Source organism: Anastrepha obliqua, chromosome 4 (genome assembly GCF_027943255.1).
Source record: "Anastrepha obliqua isolate idAnaObli1 chromosome 4, idAnaObli1_1.0, whole genome shotgun sequence".
In the NCBI taxonomy this organism is placed as follows: domain Eukaryota; kingdom Metazoa; phylum Arthropoda; class Insecta; order Diptera; family Tephritidae; genus Anastrepha; species Anastrepha obliqua.
In genome coordinates this window covers 42,413,843-42,439,626 of record NC_072895.1, presented here as the reverse complement: position 1 = coordinate 42,439,626, position 25,784 = coordinate 42,413,843, and the positions used below count along the sequence as shown (strand labels likewise).

The 25,784-nt window shown below is 35.5% G+C and overlaps 2 protein-coding genes and 1 non-coding gene across 4 annotated transcripts; 2 read left to right on the top strand and 1 right to left on the bottom strand.

The window, feature by feature from the left end:
- Positions 1-263: 263 nt before the first annotated feature.
- LOC129244604 (oocyte zinc finger protein XlCOF6-like) lies at positions 264-4,878 on the top strand. The gene is made up of 12 exons (XM_054882327.1): positions 264-450; positions 523-650; positions 723-892; positions 2,256-2,408; positions 2,471-2,614; positions 2,680-2,809; positions 2,875-3,042; positions 3,102-3,389; positions 3,464-3,689; positions 3,756-3,991; positions 4,066-4,250; positions 4,323-4,878. Exons 1-12 carry the CDS (start codon positions 336-338, stop codon positions 4,825-4,827), a joined length of 2,448 nt encoding a protein of 815 aa, XP_054738302.1. The 5' UTR covers positions 264-335; the 3' UTR covers positions 4,828-4,878.
- A 477-nt stretch (positions 4,879-5,355) lies between these two features.
- Positions 5,356-25,671, bottom strand: LOC129244603 (uncharacterized). 2 transcript variants are annotated; one of them, XM_054882325.1, is made up of 3 exons: positions 25,640-25,671; positions 20,286-20,738; positions 5,356-5,795 (listed from the first exon to the last, which is right to left on the bottom strand). In XM_054882325.1, exons 2-3 carry the CDS (start codon positions 20,620-20,622, stop codon positions 5,692-5,694), a joined length of 441 nt encoding a protein of 146 aa, XP_054738300.1. In that variant the 5' UTR covers positions 20,623-20,738; positions 25,640-25,671; the 3' UTR covers positions 5,356-5,691. The 2 variants fall into 2 exon arrangements, with proteins under 2 accessions (XP_054738300.1, XP_054738301.1); XM_054882326.1 differs by lacking the exons at positions 20,286-20,738; positions 25,640-25,671 and adding an exon at positions 15,450-15,918.
- On the top strand, positions 25,258-25,339 carry Trnas-cga (transfer RNA serine (anticodon CGA)). The gene has a single exon. It is a non-coding gene; the product is annotated as a tRNA-Ser (tRNA).
- Positions 25,672-25,784: the final 113 nt, after the last annotated feature.

Here is a 25,784-nt window from a genome sequence, read left to right as displayed (position 1 = left end):
GCAATGAAATTAATAGAATATCAAACATAAAAATTGTAAAATTGCATCTTTCCCAAAACAGAATTACAAACAACACGGAAAAATAGTTTTTCTCAATCAGCGATATATGAAATAAAGAGCATAAACGCTTATTCTATTTTTTTAATTTTCAGCAATTTTTTGTTTGCTTCTTATAATTCTTTTACTGAATTTAGCGACTCCCTGTTCTCCATCTCGCCATAATTTCACAAGTAGATGTCGCCATGCACATCACACAATCAGCTGGTTCTTCAGTAGTAAAATTTTTACGCGCAAGTGCACGTCAAATATTTTTGTAAATAAATCATAGTTTTCTAATGACTGAAGAAATGCCAGAAAATACCAGCGAAGATGAACAGTTTTCGGACGCTCCTGAAAGTATCGGAAGCGATGATGAAGCGCTACCAAATTTTGCTTTCCCCAATCTAAAAGGTGAGTTAAATCGAACGTATGCACGTGCTTGTGTACATATGTACATAGTATATTAATGCCTTTCGTATGCAGATGATCCAGATTTGTTGTATGAATTCAACACTGAAGACGACAATGCAGATAGCCTTAGGGAATATTTAGATGAAGCCGTCGCAAGTAACTTTAACACATTGGAATTCAAATGGAATAGTGAATGTTTGGTAAATAATCGCAATATAGAATGGAGGAATAGCAGTAAGACGACACATTCAATGTGATTTTAAATTTCGTAGATATGCTGCGAGCAGTTTGAAGAGTATCAAGACTTGCTGCAACATTGCATAATGTTCCATGAGAATGAGTTCAACGAATATGCATGCACCTTGCAGGATTGTGATGTGGTGTTTCGAAGTGAGTACTCACTTGCCAGACACTTGGTATTGCGACACAGCGATTTGCAAAGGTAGGCATGAATACCAGGGCAGGTGTGAATGTTGGTTGTGCCGAAAGAATTCCAATGTGCAACTTGTCTAAAAAATATCGGGAATTGCTCATTTAAGAAGTGCGAGTTTCATGCGTCTAAATTTTTTTTTTTTTGCTGGAATGTTGGTTCTCTCTAGTGTCACAGAGTTTGAGCGTGATCTGTCAATTACCTTGTTTTTGGCATTTAATTATATCAGTCAACCACAGGTGTGCTCTATGATTTTCACTATGGATAAAAATGTAAAAAGTATTTGTCTAAAATTTTGAGTTTTTAACGCAATTTCGTGTGCCGAATCGTTGAAAATGTTGCAGAAAGCCTATGGCGAATGTGTTTTATCAAAAACACGGGTCTACGAGTGGTATAAGGCTTTTGCAGAGGGCTGAGAAGTCGTAGAAGATTTGCCCCGATCTGGTCGCCCACCAACGGATGAAAATGTCGACAAAGTCAAGGAAATGGTACTGGAAAACCATCACTTAAGTTTGAGGGAGGTAGCTCGTGATCTTAGTGTGTCTCACGAATCAATTCGCAACATTTTACACCGTCAATTAGGCATGAGACGCGTGGTTGCCAGACTCGTTCCAAGAGAGTTGAATTTCTTTCAAAAAATTCATCAAAAGAGGGTGGCTGAAGACATAAATTCGAACCCAACGTTTATCCAGCGCATCATAACAGGTGATGAGATGTGGATATATGAGTTTTACATGCAAACAAGTCAACAGGCGGCTGAATGGTGGTATCCACCTGAGCCGAAACCCAAAAAACTACGTCCACGTCGGTCAAAAGTGAAAGCCATACTACTCGTTTCCTTTGATTATAATGGTGTTTTGCACTCAAATTCGTTGCAAATGGTTCTAGGGTAAATAAAGAATATTATTTGGAAGTTATGCGCGTAGGAAACGGCACCATGATAACGCACCGCCTCACAAGGCTCATATTGTGAACACTTTTTTGCCCAAAAACTCAACAAATATCATCGAACAACCTCCGTTTTCACCGGACCTAGCCCCCTGTGATTTTTCCTTTCCCCAAGACTTGAATTGCCACTCCGCGGACGCCGCTTTGAGTCGATAGAGGCCATTAAAGAGAATTCGCTGAAGGAGCTGAAGAAGATCTCTTCAAATGCGTTTAAAAGGTGGTTTGAGACTGGACTAATCGTTGGCATATGTGTATTGCTTCGAATGGAGCCTATTTTGAAGGCGACAAAATAAATTTTGATGATTAAACAATCATTTTGCGTTTTATTGAACAATCCCCGGTACTTTTTTGACAGAATGTATATCTATTTAATATTTGGCAAAAATATACTGTAGAACTTGTATTCCTTTATTTCTTGATCGTTTAGCATAAAAATATACGGTAGCTGCCCCTATTGCGATCTACGGTTCTCAAACTTTCATCAACTGAATAAGCATTCCTGTTATCGCAAACTAACGCGCAGAGCTTGCACGCAGCCTTATTGCCAATATTGCAAACAAGAATTCGTCTCACACAAAAGGTAAATACGGATTTGACAATATTGTTCCATATAAACTAAAAATATTTTTACTTTGAATCAAGATTTGTTTTTCACTTGCAATTTCATTTGGCAAAACGGCGTTCTAAAATCTGTTTGATTTGCAACAAAGATTTTACCAATGTAGACGAGTTCTTCGTGCATGTAAATTATGAGCACGAACCACCGGGAACACTGGCGTGCACCATGTAAGTAATAGCAGTAATGAAGTATTTAAGAAATGTATTAACTTTTTACCCCACATCACTGCTAGCTGTGATCGCATATTCGCAGAAATGGAGCCGTTCGTCAAGCATCAAAATTCGCATAAAATAAAGCCTAAGTATGAGTGCGATGAATGTCTAAGAACTTACCGTAACAAAAAATTACTACAAGCACACAAGGTATGATTAAAAATATCATTTTTTTTTGTTCTTCGATTTTAATTAGTACCATTTTTAACTTTTAGGAAGGTGTGCACACCAATATTGAATATAAATGTGACTTATGTCCGAAAATATTTCCCAGTTTAGCCATCCTTCAAAATCACTTGAAATGGCATGATTCTGATGCCGAAGTGCGAGTGTTTACCTGTACAAGTTGTGGCTTGATTGGAAGTGACTGCGACAGTTTAGAGGTGTGTACAATTTTGTTTAGATATAAATATCTCCATTTATATTTTTCACGCAATTGCAGAAACACACTTCAGACCTCAGCACTGACTGTTTTTATGGTGAAATTGAAGAGGAAATACTCATTGTAGCTTACAGCTGTCATTTCTGCGCACAAGATTTTAAAGACAAAGATTCACTTCGAAAGCATCGTGCTACGGGCGTCCATGAAAATGAAATGTTTTTCTGCCCCCTATGCAATGAAGAACTCGAAGATCATAAAGCAAAGCGTATACATATGGCTACGCACAAAAATTACAAAAGTTGGTTAGAAAGTCTGCCACTAAAACGACTCTTGATGTGTGATGTGGGCGTAAGTGTCTATTATTCAATGGGTTTTAAAACTCCTAAAAATTCCTTATTTATTTTAAATATTTAAATTTTAAGGATTGTGACGAGTGTTACAAGCAATGGACTCCATTGCAGAGGCACAAACGTCACGCTCACAAAAAAAATACCTGTCGGATATGTGATCAAAAGTTTGCGAATTCGAATGAACTTCAAGAGCACATCGCACAGTGCCAATTAACTGCATTAACCTGCCAATTTTGTGAAAAAGTATGTCCGACCAAAATGTCCTTGGCCGTGCATGTGGCTAGAAGGCACAATAACAGTATGTACATGCGCCTAGAATCGCTTAATTTATTTCATTGCTAATAATTCCTTACTCTTCTTGCAGAGAATGTCTTCTGTCCGCATTGTTCAGCCGCATATAGAGATGAGCAGGCCTTGCAAGAGCATATCGACTATGTACACGTGCCTGTCCCTTGTACACTTTGTGGAAAAGTAATCAAATGCAGACGATATTTAGAGGTTCATATGCGAGCAATTCATGTTAGTGAATGCAGATACTTTTGCACGCATTGCAATAAAGGTTTCTATCATCGCTCGCAAAAAGAATTGCATGAAGAGAATGTATGTTAATAAGAGCAAAATAAATTAATATTGGAAATGTGTTTTGAATATGCGAATTTATGTGTATTTTTCAGGTTCACCCGGCCGCAGTTTACAAATGTGGCGAATGTAAATTTACAACAAACTATGCAAAATCATTAGATATCCATATTGCTCGGCATTTGGAAATTTCCGAATTCAATTGTCCGCATTGCCCGAAAAAATTTGGACGTAAAAGCGCGCTTAATATGCATATCAGACGGCATAAGGCTGATAAGCCGTAAGTATTTCGCGATTAGAAATGATTTGAAAATTTCAAAGAAAACTTTATCATTATCTCTTCCTCAAACAGCTTCAGATGTTCAGACACCATTGTTGATGGCTGTGATGCTGCATACGTCACACAACATCTACTAAATAATCACATTAAAAGAAAACATTCCTTGCATTCGCAACAAACTAAAGCAAATAGTGTTACCAGTCAGCAAAAGAAAAGTACCGCCTCAATACGAAAATCAAAATCAAAAACAAAAAGCAAAACAGAAACCGAAACCGAAACAGTGAAAAACAAGTCCAAGTCAACAGCCGAAGAAATAAAGTGTGAGAATGTAAATGCAAACAGCGATATTACACTATCCAATACAGGCGCTGTTGACATAGTTTTTGAAACCGAGGAATCGAGCATTGCTGCAGTGGAGCTGCCGAGTGAGAAATCCTTCATGGCTGCTGAAGTTTTACCGAGTGGCAATAACGAGACGTATATGCTGGTGGTAGTGGACGATGAGACTATGGAAATGGTTAACAACAGTAATGGCGAACTTATTCTACTTGAAAACGTCGAATATCCCACCAGCTGAATGTTTGCTAATCCACTTGCTTTTTGCCCCAAAAATAATTTACACACACATATATATCGTCCCCTTAGTATAACAATAACCTATGTGCTCATAGGCTATTATTTTTTTTTTTGCATTTTTGGATTCTCCATCGTCGATTCTATATGTGGTCAAAATTTTGTCAAATTCTAGTTCCACAAAGTGGGTCGAAACGTCAGTCAAAAAATAATAAATATTTACAGACATAACGAGATTTGAGTGAGAGCTACTTTCGACAAAAAGTTTGAAATTCATTTTCTCAAAACATCAAAAAATTTATAGGCTCTTTTAATACTAAGGGGCGATATATGGATATTACTTACGCAATACATTCTGACGAGTATTTATTGTTTGGTGTTTTAAGACTTGTTAAAAGTCAATCAATGGCATTGCATATGTAAACTACAATGTTTGGCAGTAAAAAGAAACAACGAAGGGCTGCTCGATTCGGTCTACGGTCTATATTTCTTCTCGTTTCTACCCGGTGCGAACACCATACATCACGTGCGCTTTTTGATTATTTGTATATATTATATATTTATTGAACTACATCCAACTTCATTTGTATATATATATTTGTATGTATCCGTAAATTTACGTACATATGCCTTTGATTTGGTGTATAGAGCTTTTGTATAGATATTGCATTATAAGTTTTTAAAACACGCTACAACTTACGGTATTAAATATTAATTGCGCTCAATTGCCATACATAAATTTGATTTCATCTACATATCATCAAGATACAACGCAATTAGCATCGTCGTGAAGAAAAATTGGCATATTCCAGTTTAGAATGTTATATTCGTAACTTTAGTGTAAATATATGAATTAAAATTGTCTACTTTAATTTGTCTTTTTTAACTTTTTGGCTTGTTTGGTTTTTAATTTCTCTTGCTTTTTCAGTTCCTTCTCCATTAGCGACTTGTATAGTTTGTAGCCGAAGAGCGCTGAAAAAAATAAAAAAATTTACATAAATAAGTGATAAATAATTTTTGTTTAATTTAACGAGTTCAGAATTTCAAAAATTTAGTTCTTAGACTATGCTCAAGTGCTGATTAAAAGTAATGAAATACTGAATCTTCTATTAAACGATAGAAAATGCAATTCTGCAAAATACAAAACTGTGGAAATAGATACGCCAAACACGACAGTTGGCTTGGCTTTACTTCACCGGAATGCTTTGGATTTATATCTGTATTTGTTGTTGTTGTTGTAGCAGCATAAGCATTCCCCATACTTATATACGGTGAATGCTGCTGGAGTGACAGTTCTTGGCCGGATATAAATCCGGGTCGCTGTGTAAAATGACGTTGAGCGCTGCAGTAAGCCTCGTCAGGATCGAAAACGGCCTCTCCGAGCCGTTCGATAACAAGCGAGTTTTCAGACATGGCGAATCTCTTTCGTGTGATTTCTTTAATCTCCTACTGAAAAAAATTATTCGTGCTGTTGAATCGCTTTGGCCCTATCTACTACAAAAAAGTCATACTATTGGCGACGATATTGTCGACCTGAACAACCGCGCCGTATGTTCAGCGTACTCCAGTCTGGAGAAGGAAGCAGAAAAACGGGATCTTGCCGTGAACGAGAGTAAAACAAAGTGCCTGCTGTTAACACACAAAGAGTCCTCACGTCTTGGACAACACGTCACTGTTGGCAAATGCGAATTTTAAGTGGTGAAGCCCTTTTTTTTATTTTGGAACCAGTGTTAACAACCAAAACTCTTGCCAACAGGTGTAACTGTGGGCTCAGTAGACAATTGGGAAGTAGAGTCTCTCTTGAAAAACGCAAACAGCACTGTACAAAAGCATCTCCGTCCTTTTATACCGCGCAGAAGCTTGGACGATGACGACCACGGATGACAAAGCACAGGGAGCGTTCGAGATAAAAAATTCTCCGAAAAGTCTTTGGTCCTCTTCGCGTAGGGGAGAATGAGTTTCGTATCCAATGGAACAGCGAGCTGTATGAGCTATACCGAGATGTGTACATTGTGAAGCGTATTAAAATACAGCGGCTGCGCTGACTTGGCCATGTCTCGAGGATGAACGAAAGTGCGGGGAAACCTACCTGTGGACGACGAGAAAAGGAATACATAATCTACGTTGGAGAGACCAAGTGAGTCATCAAAGCACTGAGGCAGCACTCGGTGTCACCAATTGACGCCAGCGAACCGAGCTAGATGACACAAGGCTTTGGCTTCGGCCAAAACCGATATACGGTTGTAGTGCCATCTATGTAAAGTAGAAGACTGCCACTTCAGCATCATTCCCCCAGCAGAAGAATTTGTGTGACGAGGCAATCCAACAACGACCAACATTGAGCTGCATAACACTGAGAGATGCTGGATGCAGTAGCTGGTTCAACGCCCACCTATTCAAAGTCGGTCTCGATAGATTCAACACATTTCTGTACGGCATTTCCGGTTCACCTTTTAATCTGAACTCCTCGAAACAGTGCGTCACCTGGGACAACATATAGATGACACAGATGGCCATAATAATTAATAGAACATAGACATATGGCGATCCAACTTTTGAGCGGCACGCATGTTATTAAATTCAATTTTTTATTTATGAAAGGATTCTACTACTCAAAAGCACACGAATTTGATATAATAGTTTGTTATCCTTGACCGCAGCAAAAAATACAATATTTGGTCCACGTTATTTAAAACTAAATATTCAGAACGCATTTAGCTATTTTTGTCGCAAATGTTCTTTCACAATATCCAAAGCAGGAGTCTCCTGCCCGAAATCCTTAATAACCACAAAAGCACATCCGCCAAGTCCACACCATTCACCCAATTTCTTGTGTGCAACCACACGGATAAGTGGAATTTGATGTTCATGGCATGGTTTTTTGTACAGGTCGACATCCATTGAACGGCTTGGAGTTTGCCCAAAACTTTGCTCGCTTGGTGGATGCCATGAACTATGTCTAAAAACGATTGATGCGACAATTTTGCCGATCAAGCAGAACAGGAACTTCGTAAGCACGTCATTATGAGTTGAAAAAAAGGAAATATAATGTTCCAAAGAAAACGGAGAAGACGAGATTGAGAAGAACTTGCAAATATTGACAGGTCCACCCTTTAGACATACGTCTTACTTGACTAGCTTGATAACCCGCCGCTCTTCAATTCCCTTTTTACTTTATGTCGCGGAGCCCAGTAAAGCTTCACATTTCTTGCGATAGAAAGAAGGCCTGGTTAGCTTTTATATATGTACCATAGAAAGGAATTAGTTTATCAATATGAAATGTACAAAGGTCCAGTCCGATCTACATATTTATGGAGCTCGGAATGTCTCGTACATCTTCAGGTGTAACGGCGACGCTGTGCTCCCATGAAAATCCCGCTTACGAATTCACATACGCCAAGAATTAACAGAATTAAGCAACATTGAACTGTTATTTTTGTTGTTGCAAAAAATACCCCCTTCAATTTTTGAGAAATACTGCTGCAGTGATAGTCGCATTACCCTAAGCGAGTAGGGCTCATACTGTGCACCAAAACTTCGGCATGTCTGAGTATATTGGAAATAATGCCAATATTCCAATCTAATTTTGTTCAGAATGATAGTGATTCAGATTCTGATCGCTTTTTAGATCGATCTTTAAAAATCAATCCTCAACTCTGAATTTTAGGCGACTAAGTCTATCATATGATGATGTCGAACATGGCATATTAAGCTTAAAACCCCTGATCACAGAAAGATATCGATGGGCTTCCTGTAATTTTTCTAAAGAAATGCCAGGCAGTTATTTCACCTCTAAAAATAATCTAAAGTAAGTCATTATCTTGTGGAATTTTCTTTGATGGCTGGACACTAACAAGTATATCCCTAATTTTTAAAAGCCGCAATAAGAATGAAGTAAGTAATTATCGACCAATTTCCAAACTCTCGACAATTTCAAAACTTTTTGAAACCATCGTCAAAGAAAATATGTCTGTCCTTTGCCATTAAAAGGATCGTGCAATCAGCATGGATTCGTCACTGGACGGTCCACAGGGTATAATCTCGCTGTGTTTAGTGAATATTGGATTAGGGCTTTCTTAGCAGAGCAAAGTATAAGTTTTCTTACACCTCACAGAATTCTTCGTAATTCCCTTCCTTTCTATTTAAATATTTTCGATAAGTTCAATACAAATTGTGCCCGCAATGCTCCTACTGAACGTGCTATTCGTAATTTTAATGACATCTCCAATTCTAATTTTCTCAGTTACCAAGAAAGAATTTTCTGTTCTACTGACTCTATATTTTAGTTAGATGTAAGTTTCTAATTGAATTATGTATATATTTCCATTACTCTTTAGTTTTAGTAGTCAGTCGGAAATTATATTTTTATGACCCTTTGAATAAATAAATAAATTAATTAATTTGGATTTTAGAAGCCCTAGTAGAAACTCAAATACGAGCAATTATTTATTCAAATGGCTTAAATCTTTAAGGTGTTTATTTTGTCTGATTTTCAAAAGTAAAATTTTCCCATTAATTATTTTTCTATACTTTTATAATAAATTAAGTAGAAAATCAAGCACCCTAACTTGCATTGAAATGGGACTTGCTCAGTTTGAGTCGCTAATTAACTAAACACGAATACATTTTTTGCCCTTCCTGACCAAACACTAATAAAAACGTGTTGGAAAAGAGAAAAACCTTAATTAATACGCTGAATATAATAAATAACGAGAGTTTTTTAGACCTGATGAACTTTTGATAGAGTTTATCTGTTAAGCGAGTCGCTAATAAAGGCACATTTTTGTTATGTTTACACTGCTCACAGTAAAACCATTTTTAAAAAATGTGGAACTTTATTTCTAAAACGAATTTCTGTATGTTAAACTTACTGAACACTTTATCCAACTGAGCAGCTTTTACGTAAAATGATATACAAATTTCACTTCTATGGACACCCATAACACAAAAAAACAAAATCGCACTTTTTGTCTGATGAATGACTTTTGATACTTGATGTTTACTAATTTGACAACGCTGATTCTAAATATACCCTCATTTTTTTTGTAACAGCTCTTGTTTACGAGTTATAGCTATCACAAAAAAATCACTATATTTCAGTGTTAATTGACGAATATTTAAACAAATATTAAGTTTTCTTAATACTATTTGTTATGGCATCGTCAAGACGAGTTTGTATAAATTACCGGAATAGTTTTTGTTTTATTTGCGGAGAGTATATGTTTCAAGAAAACCGTTTGAATGTGACATCGTTCGTAAATGAGGCGTACAAAAATTACTTCGGTCACCCAATGGAAATGAAAAATAAGCCTTGAATTCCACAAAAGGTATGCAAAACGTGCGTTAAGTTTCTACGTTTGTGGACGAATAAGAAAAAGAATAAATTTAGATACGAAACTGCTATGATCTGGATTGAACCTGTGAACCACCACGACGACTGTTATTTTTGTATGGTAAAAATAACTGGCATTAACCGAAAAAATCGAGGCAAATGGGAATATCCTTCATACGATTGGCATATAGACGTGTTTTGAGCCCTACGACAATTGGGTCATATGTGTCGATTTAAAAATGGTAAACTTTCTTTTAGGCCAACAAGGTGGTTACACAAAGTTTCCCTGTTTTCGTTGCTAATGGGATAGTAGAGCTAAAAATCAACATTGGATTAAAAAAGATTGGCCTGCTGGGGAAGCGTTAGTACCAGGACAACAGAACGTGATAAACCCACCTTTAGTATCAAGGGATCGTATAATTTTACCTCCGTTACATATAAAACTGGGGCTTATAAAACAATTTGTTAAAGCTCTTGACAAAAATGGAAATTGTTTTCTTTTTCTGTCTAAAAAGTTTCCAAAATTGAGTGCAGAAAAGATAAAAGCGGGTATTTTTGACGGGCCACAGATAAGACCGTTAATAAAAGACTCAAATTTCATAGACACTATGACAGTGATTGAGAAAATGACATGGAATGAGTTTGTTTGGCTTGTTCAAAATTTCTTAGGAAATAAGAAAAGTTCTGATTATTCTCAGCACGTCGAACAACTAATGGGTCACTTCCAAAGGGTTGGATGTAATATGAGCATTAAATTACACTTTCTTCACAACCATCTGGACTATTTTCCAGCCAATCTTGGGGATCTCAGCAAAGAACAGGGCGAGCGATTCCACCAGGACCTTCGTACGATGGAGGAACGCTATCAAGGTTACTGGAACACACACATGATGGCCGACTATTGTTGGAGCATTAACAACAGTTCTATGCCTTCAACTTCAGCAAGGAAATCATATAAAAGAAAATTTTTTTAAACTTAAGAAGGCAATAAAATAAAATAATATTTAAATCTATAGTGTTTTATTACAAAAAATCAAATGTGTCATATAGAGTCATATAGAGCTGATACAGGAATTTCAGTTACAGATTTGAAATTGTCATTAAAAATTGGATTAAAAACATATATCATAACCCAATCATCAGAAATACTGTTGTGCAGTGTAATTCATTGAACAAATCGTTTTCATAGTCAGCAAATAAAATTGTAAATTGGCCGCCTGGGTTATGTGATTGAAATACTTTGGACTATTTATTGTGAGGGTACGTCAACACACTGTTCTAATTGACGACTTAGAGGCCTGCATTCGGGTCGTTATTAGCCAGGTTAAGTCGGTTATGCAGGTATAAATACAAAATTGGAGCGATCGGAGTCTCATTAAAGGGCACAGTGGTGATGGCCACGCGCGGGAAATTATTAATAAACACTAAATGATGGAAAACAGAATAAAAATATTGTTTTTTGTGTTTTCTTTACAGAAAAAAGTTCTATACCTCTAAAAGAGGCACCTATTGCATACACATGTATGTATGTATATTAGGGCGGGGTCATTTTGTTCCGATATCGTTTCAAGCAGATTCGAATTGTACTTAAAATTATAAGAAACAAAGTCCAGTAGAGGAAAGCTCTAAAGTTAATTTCGAGCCCCCTAAATGTCAAATTATGCTATGATTAATTAATACGAAGAGAGTTATATCGAAATTAATATTTACTTAATTATTATGAATGTCTTTTTTTTGGAGTTTTTGCTGCCATGACTAGACACGAAGACGAGGCACTTGCTTTCTATTTCTACTCTTGTGCTTTTCTAGATTGAACAGCGTTTCACTTGACATTAGCTGGAAAGATTTGCTATCTGGGTTAGATATTCTTGAGTTCTATTCTGCCTTTAAAGCTCAGTTGCTCGAAATTTTCATGAAATATGTACCATAAATTAAACAACAAGGTTTTGAGCTTCCATGGTACACTTGTCAACTTAAAAAACTTAAAAACAAGCAGAACAAGTTTCAGAAACAATTTTTAGAATCTAAGAATCAAACTATCTTTACAAATTACCAGTAATGCTTGAAAAAATTCAACTTTTTAAACAATTTTCTGAATAGAAATTATATTCTTAAAATTGAAGAGAATATTAAGTCAAATCCCAAGGCCTTTTGGCGGTTTGTTAAACCCAAAAAGTCAAGCGCTGGAGTCCTTTCTGCGGCGCGTTTTAATGAGAAATCTGCTACCACACCTGCGGACGTAGACAACTTAGATTTGAGATTTGTGGGGGTTGGACAAGTCCAAGCACTCAGTCAGTAGACCATTGTACTACTACGTAGCCAACTTGTTTGCCGATTTTTTTCAAAATCTAATTCCACTACTGATGATGCAGACTCATTTTCTTCTTGTCATGTTAATCTACTTTCACCTTTTAATTTTGGCTATTTAAACCTTGGACATTGCGAATGGGGCCATGGGTTTAAAAATTTCTACGCGGACTGATAAGGATAGGCTCTCCGAAATTTGTCTTAAAAACTGTCCGGATATTGTTATTCCTATGAAAGTAATTTTTAAAAAATCTTCATCTTCTGGAGTTCTTAACAACTATTGGAAAATCACAACTATTGCCCCAATTTTTAAAAGCGGCCAAAATAATGATGTGTGCAATTACTTTCTTTCTATTATATTCAAAATTTTCGAAGGAATTGTAAAAGATAAGATGTACTTTGTGACTAAGAGTTTAATTTCGCCCAATCAGCATGGATTTCTCACGGGTAGGTCTACAGCTGCTTTTGGTGAATATTGCTTTTCAACTTTTGCTGAAGGTTTTCAAGGCAACTGTGTTTACACGGACTTTTCTAAAGCATTTGATAGAGTTTCTTATGCAATTCGTAAGTTAGCCTCGCTTGGTTTTCATTCTGTTTTCATTCAATGATTGAAATCTTATTTATCCGACAGACAATGTGTAGTCATGATTGAGGATGGATGAACGGAACCTTTCACTGCAACAAGACAGTATTTTAGGGCCTCTACCCTTCGTTCTATTTATCAATGATATTAGTAGTAGTATTAGTTTTTCGTTTGCCAATTTCCTTCTTTATGCTGATGATTTGAAAATAGTTTCTGTGGTTAGAAGAACTATGTTGCAATCGGAAATTAATGCGCTCATTCGCTGGTGCGGTAACTCTGGCATTTCTCTAAATATCAAGAAATGTTTTCATGTAATTTTCGCCAAAACTCCAAATGTTTCTTGAATCTGTCCGTGAATTCAAAGATCTTGGAGTGATCTTTGACTCACATTTTTCATTTAATAGGCACATCCTAATAACTAATAGGCACACTTTTTATACGGCATAATAGCCTGAAATTCCTGCACCCTGACACTCACCAATTACTTTTTATTTCCTTTATTCGCTCTAAATTAGAGTATGGAGGCCTTGCCACCAATTTGCAATTGGCAGAATTGAACGTGTACAGAAGGTGTTCCTCAAATATGCTCTGAAATGTTATATTCTCATATCTTATCCCTTCCTATAAGTCCCATTTGATTTTAATTAACTAAAAGTCTCTAGAGAGCAGGTCTATACTCTCACTGCCTTTTGTTTTTAATAATTTAAGGAGAAATTGATTGCTCATCCTTTTTAAGGAACACTCCCTTTCTATCCTATTGCTCGCGCTCTAAGAGAATTCAATGAGATCTCGAGTTCTATCCCTCGTGATTTTTCGGTGACAAAAAATGATTTTTATGAAATCTGAACTATTTTTTTAATTTAATTATCCGTAGTAATTTAAGTTCACATTCGCTCTGAGTTATCTGTACAAACTATAATTCTGTGCTAGACTTGAAATAAACGAAAGTACTTATATTATACATACGTATAAGGGTTGCCGAAGTACCTTTTTTTGGAAAAGATTTAGCTCAATAGTAATTGGGGCATCCATAACTTCGATACAAATTTTCTACGCCCAAAGATTAGAGAACGACCGAACTTCGGCTTCGGCTTCGATTTCGACCTAGTTCGGTCACAAAAGATCACTTCGGTTTTGTTTCGTCTTGGGCAAAGAAATAGCTGAACTTTGGCTGAATATTTCTTTTATTTTTCAAGAGTTATTTAAACTCTTAGTTTTTGGAAATTTTTTTTAATACTGTATCATATGATATCCGTATTTTCTGTTGAAAAAAATTTGTATAAAACATACTCCTCGAAGGAGCTAATGAGCTCTATACAACAACAGCAGCAAAAACATTCTCCATACATGTGCGGGGAGTGCTGCTGGGGTGACAGTCCTTGGCCGGATATATAGTAAATCCGGGTCGTTCCGATAACGCAGAACTGGCTGTTGGAGGAATGCTCTATACTTATATAAAACTGCTTACCCAGGAGTTTTTTAAAAATTCTGATTAAAAAATCTGAAATTTTGATGATAATACTAGAAAATGGGAAATGTTGATAATAATTTTAGAAAATTTAGAACTTTGATTTATAAGGTTTTGGTTATACAAGAATTTTCTCAAAATTCAACGCAAAATATTTTTAGCAAGAAAATATTTGGAATATTGTAAAAACATGAAGTGACATGTGAATACAAGTGAAGCTACTTTTAAAATTTGGGGCACTCAAAATTGACTCAAATGGACTTTTTTCTTATAATTCTTAAAATTCGAATCTGCCAGGCACGAAGTCGAAAAAATAGTTTCATACAAAATGGCTCGCCCTAATATACTATATTATATAAATACAGAGCTAATTATTGACCGAGAAAACATGACTTTTCATACATGTATTAATGTCGTTAGTCGTATGTGCGTGCGTGAGTACACAAGTCAACAGCAGCAAAACAAATTAGTGAATTGAAGAAATGGTTACTACGTGCCCAGGCTGGAAACAAACATCGTACAAAACCCGTTAAACCACTTTCTTTTTAACGTTATTCATTAAATAAACAACGTCGAACTGTAATCAAAACACGCAACATCATTTTCATGCATTTCAGAGCATTTCTTGCTCTTGCTTGCTTGCTTGTTTCGGGCGAGATCAAAGTGCACACACACAATCAGTAGTCGAATAAATTTCCGTTTGTAATCATGTTAAAAGCCATCTAACAATAATATAATATTAGTGAAACCATTTGCCACAGCTGATTCATAGTCTCTCACACCCAGAGCGATCACAAATAAATAGAAATATAATTGAACTTTACAACCCAAGTACGCGCACTCAAATTTTCAAAGCTTCTTCATACTAATCATTTAACAATAATCGTAATAAGCAACAAAGAAAAAATATGTAATTCAGCTAAAATTCCAACAAACCGATCACTAAAAGCACTGTAAATATCACAGCCGCCACGATCGAGTATGTGTAAACCTGCTGAAAGTTCGTGTATTGCATTAGCTTTTGCTCGGCATGCTCGATAGTGTTGCGCAGCGTATCCTTAGCATTGTGTAGAAATTCGATGCGCTCCTGGCCCGAAAGCGATTCCACCTTCTCCTGCAGGGCATGTATTTTGTCGACCAGCCGTTTTGCATAACTATTATCGCCGCCAATTTGCCTTATGATCGATTGCACAGTGCTTTGCAGCTGATCGATTATGTGAAGGTGTTCACCGCCGCCGGTTGCCATAACCGTCAGAACATACGCTCACGTATTGGACGAATCTACAAAACTATCTATGGGTTTGTGCACGCGAGCGAGCAATGCCACGAAAAATTGTGTACGAATATTTTAAGTGACGGCGTTCGACTGCTAACGAATCCCCGTCCAACAAGCGGAGAGACCGACAACTGCTGAACACTAAGTGCACGCGAGTCGTTAAAGGAACCACGTGGTGGGAGCGTAAAAAATGCAAGACAGTCGCATAGAAGTTGGCGCGCGCTTTATTGTTTTATTATTTTTTATTTTTCTATTTTTGTTTTAGCTTTGCTCCATTTATTGTGTATTTCATGTATGTAATGGTTGGAGTATACATGTCGCACGTTTGCTGGAAGAACGTCATAATTCAACAAATCAAAATATCAAAAAAAAAAAACAAAAAAAAACCGGCTTAAAGTCTTCCGTTACTATTGCTTTCTATTACAACAACTCATATTTTATTGTTTTATGTTTCTGAGCTCATTATATTTTACACAGCATAGACGGAAGGCTGGTTGACATTTCTGCATATTATCTTTAAAAAAATGCTTTTTAGATATGCTACTCTTCCAGCGAATGAGCGTTGCGCTCTATACATCAGTATGTAAGACCTAAAACATTTTGCCGATAGTGTTTACATTGAATATCGTATAACTTATCGTACTTATATGGCCGATAAGCGAATGGTAGATAGTTGGAGTTGAAACATATTAAGCTTATTTAGGAAGTTAGGAATTTTGCTTTCCGCAATGGCATGAGAAAATATAACATATTAAAAGTCGGTTTTAGCACCTTAAAATATTATTTTCACTTTGGTGGGCATCGTATGAGAAAGTTATTGAAAACCAATAACAGCTTATAGATTTATACACAAGAATTGGGACCAGATATAAATAACCCCGAACATTCTTGAATATATGTAGTATACTATTTTATCTCATCCCGCAGGCTGGAACTCTTCTAATTGAAATGTTCTTTCTTAAAGCATTATTTGCTTATAGGGTGGCCCTTACCTTAAATGCCTTGAGTTCCATATAAAACACTTGATAAGCTTAGGGAGAATGGGTCCGAAGAAAATGTTTAAAGAATACATATGTGTATGTAACACATGGGCTGAAAAGTTCCGGGCCTAACACATAGATGGCACCAGTTTTATTGCATTCACCTCTTTTGCAGTTAATACCAACCTTAGCTGCTAAAATTTCATTATATTCTATTCATAGTTCGTGAGTTATTGTGCTAAGAGTGATGCTACTTTTGTAATTTTTGAAACAATGAATCAAAAAGAATTTCGTGCTTTAATTTTACACATCTTTTTGATGGGAAAAAATACCGCTCACGTGAATCGATGGCTTGAAAAGCGTTATGGAGACTCCGCTCCATCAGGAACAACAACAAAACGATGGTTTGCTGACTTGGTTGTAGAGACACCTATGATGCACAACGCAGTGTACTTCCAAATGAGGCGGTACCACCAGAAAACATAAAAAAAATCCACAAAATCGTTTTGCATGATCGAAAAGTGAAGTTACGTGAGTTAACTGGCATCGTAAAGATATCAAAAGATTGTGTTGGCTTTATATTGCATAAGCATTTGGCTATGAGAAAGTTCTGTTCAAAGTGGATCTAGCGTTTGCTCACTTTCAAGACAACGGCCCTTGTCCGCGTATTCGCCAAATTGGCTGACTACTGGCTGTTTACGGACCTCAAAAAATGCTCGCCGGTAAGAAATTTAGCTCGAATGAAGAGGTTATCGCTGAAACTGAGGCCTATTTTGAGGCAAAAAAAAATCGTTCTACAAAAATGGTATTGAAATGTTAGAGCGGCGCTGGAATGATTGCGTTGTTTTTGATGGAAATTAAGTTGATGAATAAAGCTAATTTTGAAAAAAAAGAAACGTGTTTTCTTTGTTAGGCCTGGGACTTTTCAGCGCATGTGTTACATGTGTACATGCATCAGACCGCTTCTGGAGTAAACTTTATATCCTTTAATGCACAAATAACTATTATGAGTACATTCTACATATGACTGATGATTCTGAAGTAAGGAAAAGGTGTCGTTCAATAGTCATTGGGGCGTTCATAACTTCGATACAACTTGTCTATGCATCTATTTCTAGAAGTACACTCATGGAGAATAAAATAGGTGCGTTACATTTTGACCACATATTTTTGAAATTTTTTGTTTTTGTTGCCAATGTCACGCATTTTCTTCTATATATTCTTTATATAAAATGGCTGAACTTTTGCTGAAAAATTTTGAAATTTTCTTGAAAATTTGCAGAATTTTTGCAAAAAGTTTGAAAAAACGATTCACATGGTTTTTGTTGTATAATGAGTTAAACTTTTATAAAAAAAAACGAATAAACACTAAATAAAAATATGTAACAACTTGTTCATATGTTGCATAACAATTTTATTGCCCGTTAGTGTACATTATGAGCTTAAATTCGTTCGCATGCCAGTCTATTATATATTACCGGAACGACCCAGAGTATTGTCACTCCAGCATTTACATTTATGCTGCTACAACAAGAGATTCAATTAATTTAATTAAAATTTATGTAGCTTTTTAGCTTTTTTATCAATTAAATAAGTGAACTTTTAAAAAATCATTGTATGCTTATTACTTTGGCCCTTGAAAATGTTCAGTTCGGTTTCGGCCGAAATTGGCCGATGCTTGGTTCCACCTCAAAAATAGATGTCCGGCCGTTCTCTGCTATAGATAGACCCAGATCGCGGCCCATAGACCTAAGCATGCATTTGATCTTATCACTGAGTAGGAGAAATTTACTGCGAATAAGTTTCAACGTCTGACTACCGCTGTTAGGGACGAAAATATGTTGCATTATCCGAAAACATTGGCCGCCGTAGCCGAATGGGTTGGTGCGTGACTACCATTCGCAATTCACAGAGAGAACGTCGGTTCGAATCTCGGTGAAACACCAAAATTAAGAAAAACATTTTTCTAATAGCGGTCGCCCCTCGGCAGGCAATGGCAAACCTCCGAGTGTATTTCTGCCATGAAAAAGCTCCTCATAAAAATATCTGCCGTTCGGAGTCGGCTTAAAACTGTAGGTCCCTCTATTTGTGGAACAACATCAAGACGCACACCACAAATAGGAAGAGGAGCTCGGCCAAACACCCAAAAAAGGGTGTACGCGCCAATTATATGTAATATATATATATCAGAAAACATTACTCATAATTACTCCTGGATTCTAGGGCAAAGCACAATTTTTGACTAATGATATAGGTATGTCATAGGTGGCGCAAAATTAATCATCAAATTTTGTTTTTGAATAACTTTTTTATTAAATACCGCAAATTGTTTTAAGTGATGCAAATCTTTATTTTGACCTTTGCGCGCTCTATTGCTTGTCTGTTTGTATACTCTAGTTCTAGTTCACAAAATTCAAATAAATATGATTGGCGTACGACGCCATTTGCCAAAATTATAAATCTTCCGATAGGATGATTAATTTGCGCCACCGTGTATTAAGTCTCATCTCTGCATGAAAAACTGAAGTGATCAACAGACAGCAAAATCTGGAAAACGGCCCTTCAGATTAGAAGATAGACAAAAATTTAAGTGCAATTCAAGTCCATATACAAAACTATATTAAGTATAAACAAGTCTAAATTAAATGATATGTTAAGACCTCCCTAGTAGTCTATAGCGTTGATTTCTTCCTGCGATCTTGGAATCAGTGGATCACGGTGGAAGTTATTAAGTTAGTAAACAGTTATTAGCTGCAAGTTCATTTTCCAACGATGAACCTTCCTGCCTTTAGGTACGGATATTTGATTATTGAAGCGTAGGAATGATATAAAATATTTGAAATATTAATTCTCTCCAAATACGAGTAAGTCCTAATCGCAGTGCGTGCACTTAGCTTTGTGAGAACATTTCTGAGAGGAGCAGTCCTCCAACGAACTAGTCTGTAGTACGGTATTTATTATTATGGCAGGAACCGCAGAACAATCGCAATTAGAAAAATTTTTTTTTATTATTTGGATTTTTTTTTTTTTCATTTTAAAATATAATAAATTTCAAATTATTTCAAAATTAATTTTTCAAAGGCTTAACACTTCCTCCGCATTATGTAAAAATTTCAAGCCTATCAGTGGAGATATAGAACTTTACCTTTACCTTACTTTAGTAAGGGCAAATGTGAACTAGTGAGACTTTAAGCACATTTAAGGATTCTTCCCAGAAACCGGGTATTATTTTCCCCCCTTTTTTTTAAGTCCTAACACTTTCTTAATTTTGTCGCAAAAAGTCGAGCCAGCCGAGAAAAAAAAACTACGGAGATATAGAACTTTATCTGTAAGAATTTAGTAATTTATGGTAGTAAATCTTGTTGGCGTGATTTCGTTTAAAACTAACTTCAAATATTTAATAAAAACACACATTCTTAGAAATAAAAATATATATGCATATACAGTTTAAAAACCTTTTTAATTTTTAGAAATTTGTTAATTAGTATAGAAATTTCCTCTGTTTTCCTGGCTTACCAAAAACGAGCAAAATAAGCGCAATCATTGCAAAGAAGATCATATAATCCCAGGAGGAATGCGCGGGGCCGGGCTCAGCATAGCGGCGCATAAAATCCTCAGCTGTGCCTTCTTGTGGATTGTAAAGATTCTCCTTTAAATTTTCCTTTTCCTCGTCGCTTATACCCTCCATCTGTTGGATCAATTTCCAAACCTCATCAACACTAGGCATTTTAAAATTGCCTTTAGGGTCACCAAGATTGCCATACGGATTACCAAGATTATCACCAGAACCAGCGGCGGCAAGTGCTGCCACATCTTCGGCAAACTGTTGTTGATTTACTGGATCATCGGCCATTGTGAGCAAAGTAATTGTCTGTTTAATGCGTTATTTTCGTTTTTCTGTTTTGTGACTGCTCCTGCGATACGCGAAGCACTTGCTCAGGATATGATAATTGGCACTTTAACGAAATTCTAATGCAATCCGTATGTGATAATTTATTGTTGTACATGTGATTTCGGTTAAAATATTTATTTTTTATTTTTATGAGTAGAAAAGGTAATTTCATTTAAATAATTGCATTAAAAGGATCATACGATTATGCTTGCAAGGGAGGACGAATACTCGTATATGATGAGAGCTTACAAATTACACAAATACAAATTTTGTACTGGAACGAACCATTTTTTGAAAAAAAAAAAATGCATAATAATTAAAATTGAAAACCGATGTTAAACCAAAAGTAATGCATACATACATTTTTCATTAAAAAAAAAATTATTCTATATTCTTATGGAGTGTGGCAACGACCGTAACCTAACCTAGATCCATTTTCCAATTTTTTTCCTCCCAAATTTAAAAGTTAATTTAAAATTTTGTAACAGTTGAATTAGCACTGCAAAATTGGCGCTAAGACTGACAGTATTAAACAAGAGCGCTCTCATAATTTATCACTTCTTTAAATTTACTAAAAATAAGTCCAATAGTTCCCCAGTCACTGTGAACGGAATTTATAGAATAGACTCATTTTGAATTCAAGAACCTACAGTGGCGATATTTTCTGTAATCTGACCGGTACAGGAACATTTCAAGAATGATAGAAAATATTGTGAAAGTGGAAGTACGTAACTAAACTGAGCGTACTAACTTTAGCGTGAAGTGAATATGCAAGGTGGCTCAAAATTAATCATCCTTTCGCAAGATTTATAATTATTGCAAATGGCGTTGTACAGGGTGGCTGATGAAAGCCGCTACCAAAAAAAAATTGAATAACTTTTTTTCTTTTTAAGTTATCTGTTCCATTTTTGTTTTAATTTGCAGATTGATCTTTAAAATTTATTAAAATGGATAACTGGGACACGCAAACAAGAATTTGGATAGTCCGCCGCTATCCCGCACTGGAGTCCGTAGTTTTGGTACAGAGAGAGTACAGGCGGATATTTGGCGGCGATCCCCCGAGCAGACGGACCATAATGAGACTGGTGAATAATTTTGCTGAGCAAGGAACAGTCGCAAGAAGGCTTTATCATCGAAACCCACCAGATCGGACGGAGGAAACGATCGCTGCTGTAGCTGCAGCTATACAAAGCAATCCAAGGGTTTCAACAAGAAGCTTATCTGCTCAACTTGGTGTCAGCCGACAGTCTTTGCAAACAATAATGTACAAAGATTTAGACTTATTTCCCTACAAAATTCAAATGGTTAACAAACTGAATGCAGCAGACTTGCCGATTCGCTTGGAATTTTGCCAGAAGATCCTGCAAATGGTGGAAGAAGACCAAAACATGTTAAACTGCCTTTTCATGTCTGATGAGGCCCATTTCGATTTAAACGGCAATGTGAACAAACAAAATTGTCGAATATGGAGTACTTCTAACCCACAGATACTCCACGAGACGGAATTGCATCCTCTTCGCGTGACAGTGTGGTGTGCGGTTTCTTCACGCTGTATTGTCGGACCTTATTTTTTTGAAGAAAATGGTCACACCGTTACGGTTACTGGAGACCGTTATTTGAAAATGCTGAAAGAGTTTTTCTATCCAGAACTACGCCGAAAGAGAATTCCTTTCAACTCTGTGTGGTTTCAACAAGATGGGGCAACGTCTCACATAGCCCAGACTGTTATGACAGAGTTGCGACGAAAATTTCCCAATAAACTGATTTCAAGAAACTCCGAATTTCGTTGGCCCCCCAGGTCGCCTGACCTTACTGCACCTGACTTTTTCTTGTGGGGTTTATGTAAACAAGAAGTTTATAAAACAAAGCCCACAAATTTGGATGAACTAAAACAATCCATTCGGGCAACAATTGCGGCTATTCCTGTCGCAACTCTCAAAGCAGCAATGAACAACTTTTTACTAAGATGCCGCACTTGTGTCAACGAGCATGGGGGGCATTTAAATTCAATTATTTTTAAAACTAGTTAAGCTACATTTAATAAAATTTAATGACCTTCAACTTGAAAAAAAAATAAATGAATTCCATACACTAAAAAAAAGTTATTTGAGTTTCTTAATGTAGCAAAATTCATCAGCCACCCTGTATGTCAATCAGAATTTGACACTTGTGAACTAGATAGCACATAGCTGGTCTATGGAGCACGCAAAAGTCAAAGTAAAAATTCCCATCATTCAAGCCAATTTTTTTTTGTTTTTTGTATTTAGTTAAAAGTTGTTCCAAAAAAAAAAAAAACGGACGATTAATTTTGTGCCTCCTTATAGGTAACATGCGTGAAGGAACGATTCAGAGTCTTAGGGGCCTAAACAAGATGAATAGACAATGAAATATAAATTTATTTCAATAATCGATTTTTGAAAGTTGTATTTCGAAGAATTTTCCATTGAAAGTTCTGTTCAAACTAAATAAAATAAAATAGCGATAAAAAATGAGAGAATCTTATCCTGTATTTAAAAACTTGCTTTGTACTACAGTTACTGTCAGAGTATTCAAAATAATTATAATATTCTTTTCTTTACATGATGAGCCACATGCTGAGGAAATGAGAAACTGAATGGACAATTTAACTACCAAGGCCTCTGGTTTATAAGACACTATTCTTTCTTATTCTTTTATAGAATTTAGCTAGAATTAACCTATATATGTATATATACGAGTACTATGGAAGCATGCAAAAATTTAGGAATTCTACAAAATGTAATCATAAGCTATTTTTTTTTTCATAGGTAAGGATTCTTTCTAAAAGTAGTACCAACAAGTACTTCTTGGAAAACGTTTGCTACGATAAATGCGTTTGGAAAATAAAGAATAATTGAAAGTATTTCTTAGCAATTACTGAATGTTATAAATTGAAAAAAATATATGTTAAAACGCTGCAAAAAGTAGTAGTGTAAATTTTTTCTCACTTAAATGAATTATTCAAAACAAATCATGCTTTAAAAAATTAGATGGAAGCATGCCAACACTTTAAGGTTTCAACAAAGAAATACAGCTTCGCACAAAGTTTAATGCTACTAAAGTTGAATTTAAAAATGCTAATTTAGCAAGTCAACATTTTTATGGTCTTTAATTTCTTTCTTTTTTTTATAATATGTAAGTATTTAGTACTGAAGAATAGAACTGTGAGAAACTAGAATTAATAATTTATATAATAAATTGCATTACTAATTTTGCTCAAAAGTTGAATCACTTTTGAACTCAGTTAATTTTATGTCAAATTTACGTACGACAAATTATGATTTTAGAAGTTTACTAAAGCAGTTTTTGATCACAATCAGGAGATAATTTACAAAAACAAAAAAAAAAACAAGTTGGGAGATATGACACGATAATCAATTATTGTTGTTGCAATGATAATTGGCTGAAAATCTAACTCCCACGAAATATAAAATTTTCAAACAGAACAATGTAAAGGGTTTTCCAATAACAGGTGTTATTGGTGAATGGATTGCGCTATCGAGAGATGTTTACGGGGTTATATATAGTTAGAATTTTCAAAAAATCGATTTTGTTTTTATTTTATTTTCTTAATGTACATATATTTAAGAATGCACACAGACAATTTATTATCGTTCCGGTGAATATTTTCGAAGTTACACGCAATTTTTAAAAGGCTTTTCAGAGAATTTTTACCCTATGTAAAGTGCTTTTCAAACTTTAAACGCGTTTTTCTCAAAACTGCGTTTTCGAAGTCGGTGAACACGATTTCTCAAAAACGGCTGAACCGATCGTCTTGAAATTTTAACACAACTTTCTCAGATATATTCTCCAGGTTTTAATAAATTAAAATAATTAAAGGAATAAGAATGCTGCAATTTTTTTAGGCAATTTTTCGCGAAAATTTTTGTAGAAAATTCGATTTTTTTCCTATAGCCGTCATTTTATCAAAGTTTAAAATTTTGACTATTCCTTCGATTAATATCTAGCTTTATCTATCAACAAAAAGAATCTAATTGGTTTTTCGATTTCAGATAATCCAAACCGGAGATATTTTGTCCACCGCCGAACGCTGTTTTTTTTAGGACGCTTGGGAGATCATCTGCAGGTGCCGTGCACTTCAATATTTTCCCTAACTTTACGTGCTATTAGTAACTTTAAAGTAGACATTATTTGAATAATTAAAAATTGTATTTGTTTAATAAAATCGTTCTTTGTAAAAAATTCTCAAAAAAAAACGTGATTTTTCAGTCTTACAAATGTACATATATAACCTATGGTTTTTTTTTTGCTCAAGACTGTAGAAAAGATTTTATTATATTAAAATTAACAAAAAATTACAAACATGAACTAAAGGACATATTTCGTGTTAGCAATAAATTAGTAATCCAAATAAATAAATAAAAAAAGGAGTTCGTGTTTTTGTGCATTAACATCAATAGTAATAGATAAAAGTTGCCTGATGATACACCCCAACTTTAATGCTTTTCCATTTATAATTATCCGGCAGCATTGCTATTGCGCTATTCTACACATTAAAATAATTGCCTGCCATGCACAACCGATTGAAGTGGCAACTTAAGCAATAAAATATTATAAGCAGTCGTGGCCGAGTGGTTAAGGCGTCTGACTCGAAATCAGATTCCCTCTGGGAGCGTAGGTTCGAATCCTACCGGCTGCGGAGTTTTTTTTTATTCTTTTTTTTTAAACAAATTTTCTTAATATATGCATTTAAATTCTTCATCAATCAATTATTAATGTTATATTAATGTCCCAAGTGGCATGTAAAAAGTGATATTTTTTTCATAGTTCATCAACCACAATTTTAAATGAATCGAACTAATAAATCAAGCGTTTAATAAAAATAATATAATTTCGAGGTATCACTGCCTCCCCAGAAAGCATCGTTAACTGCAAATTTTCAATTAAATTATTGCACCGCAACTAAAAAAATATTTATTAAATTAGTTTAAAGAATTACAATTTCTGAACGCACAGCCGCACAGTAGTTCACTAAATAAGATACTAATATAATTAAAAAGCATTGTGGCCAATAGAAGTCCAGAAATGGGTTTTTCTCTGAGGTAAATTGTAAAAGAATATAGCGCTAATCTGCTTGAACGCAA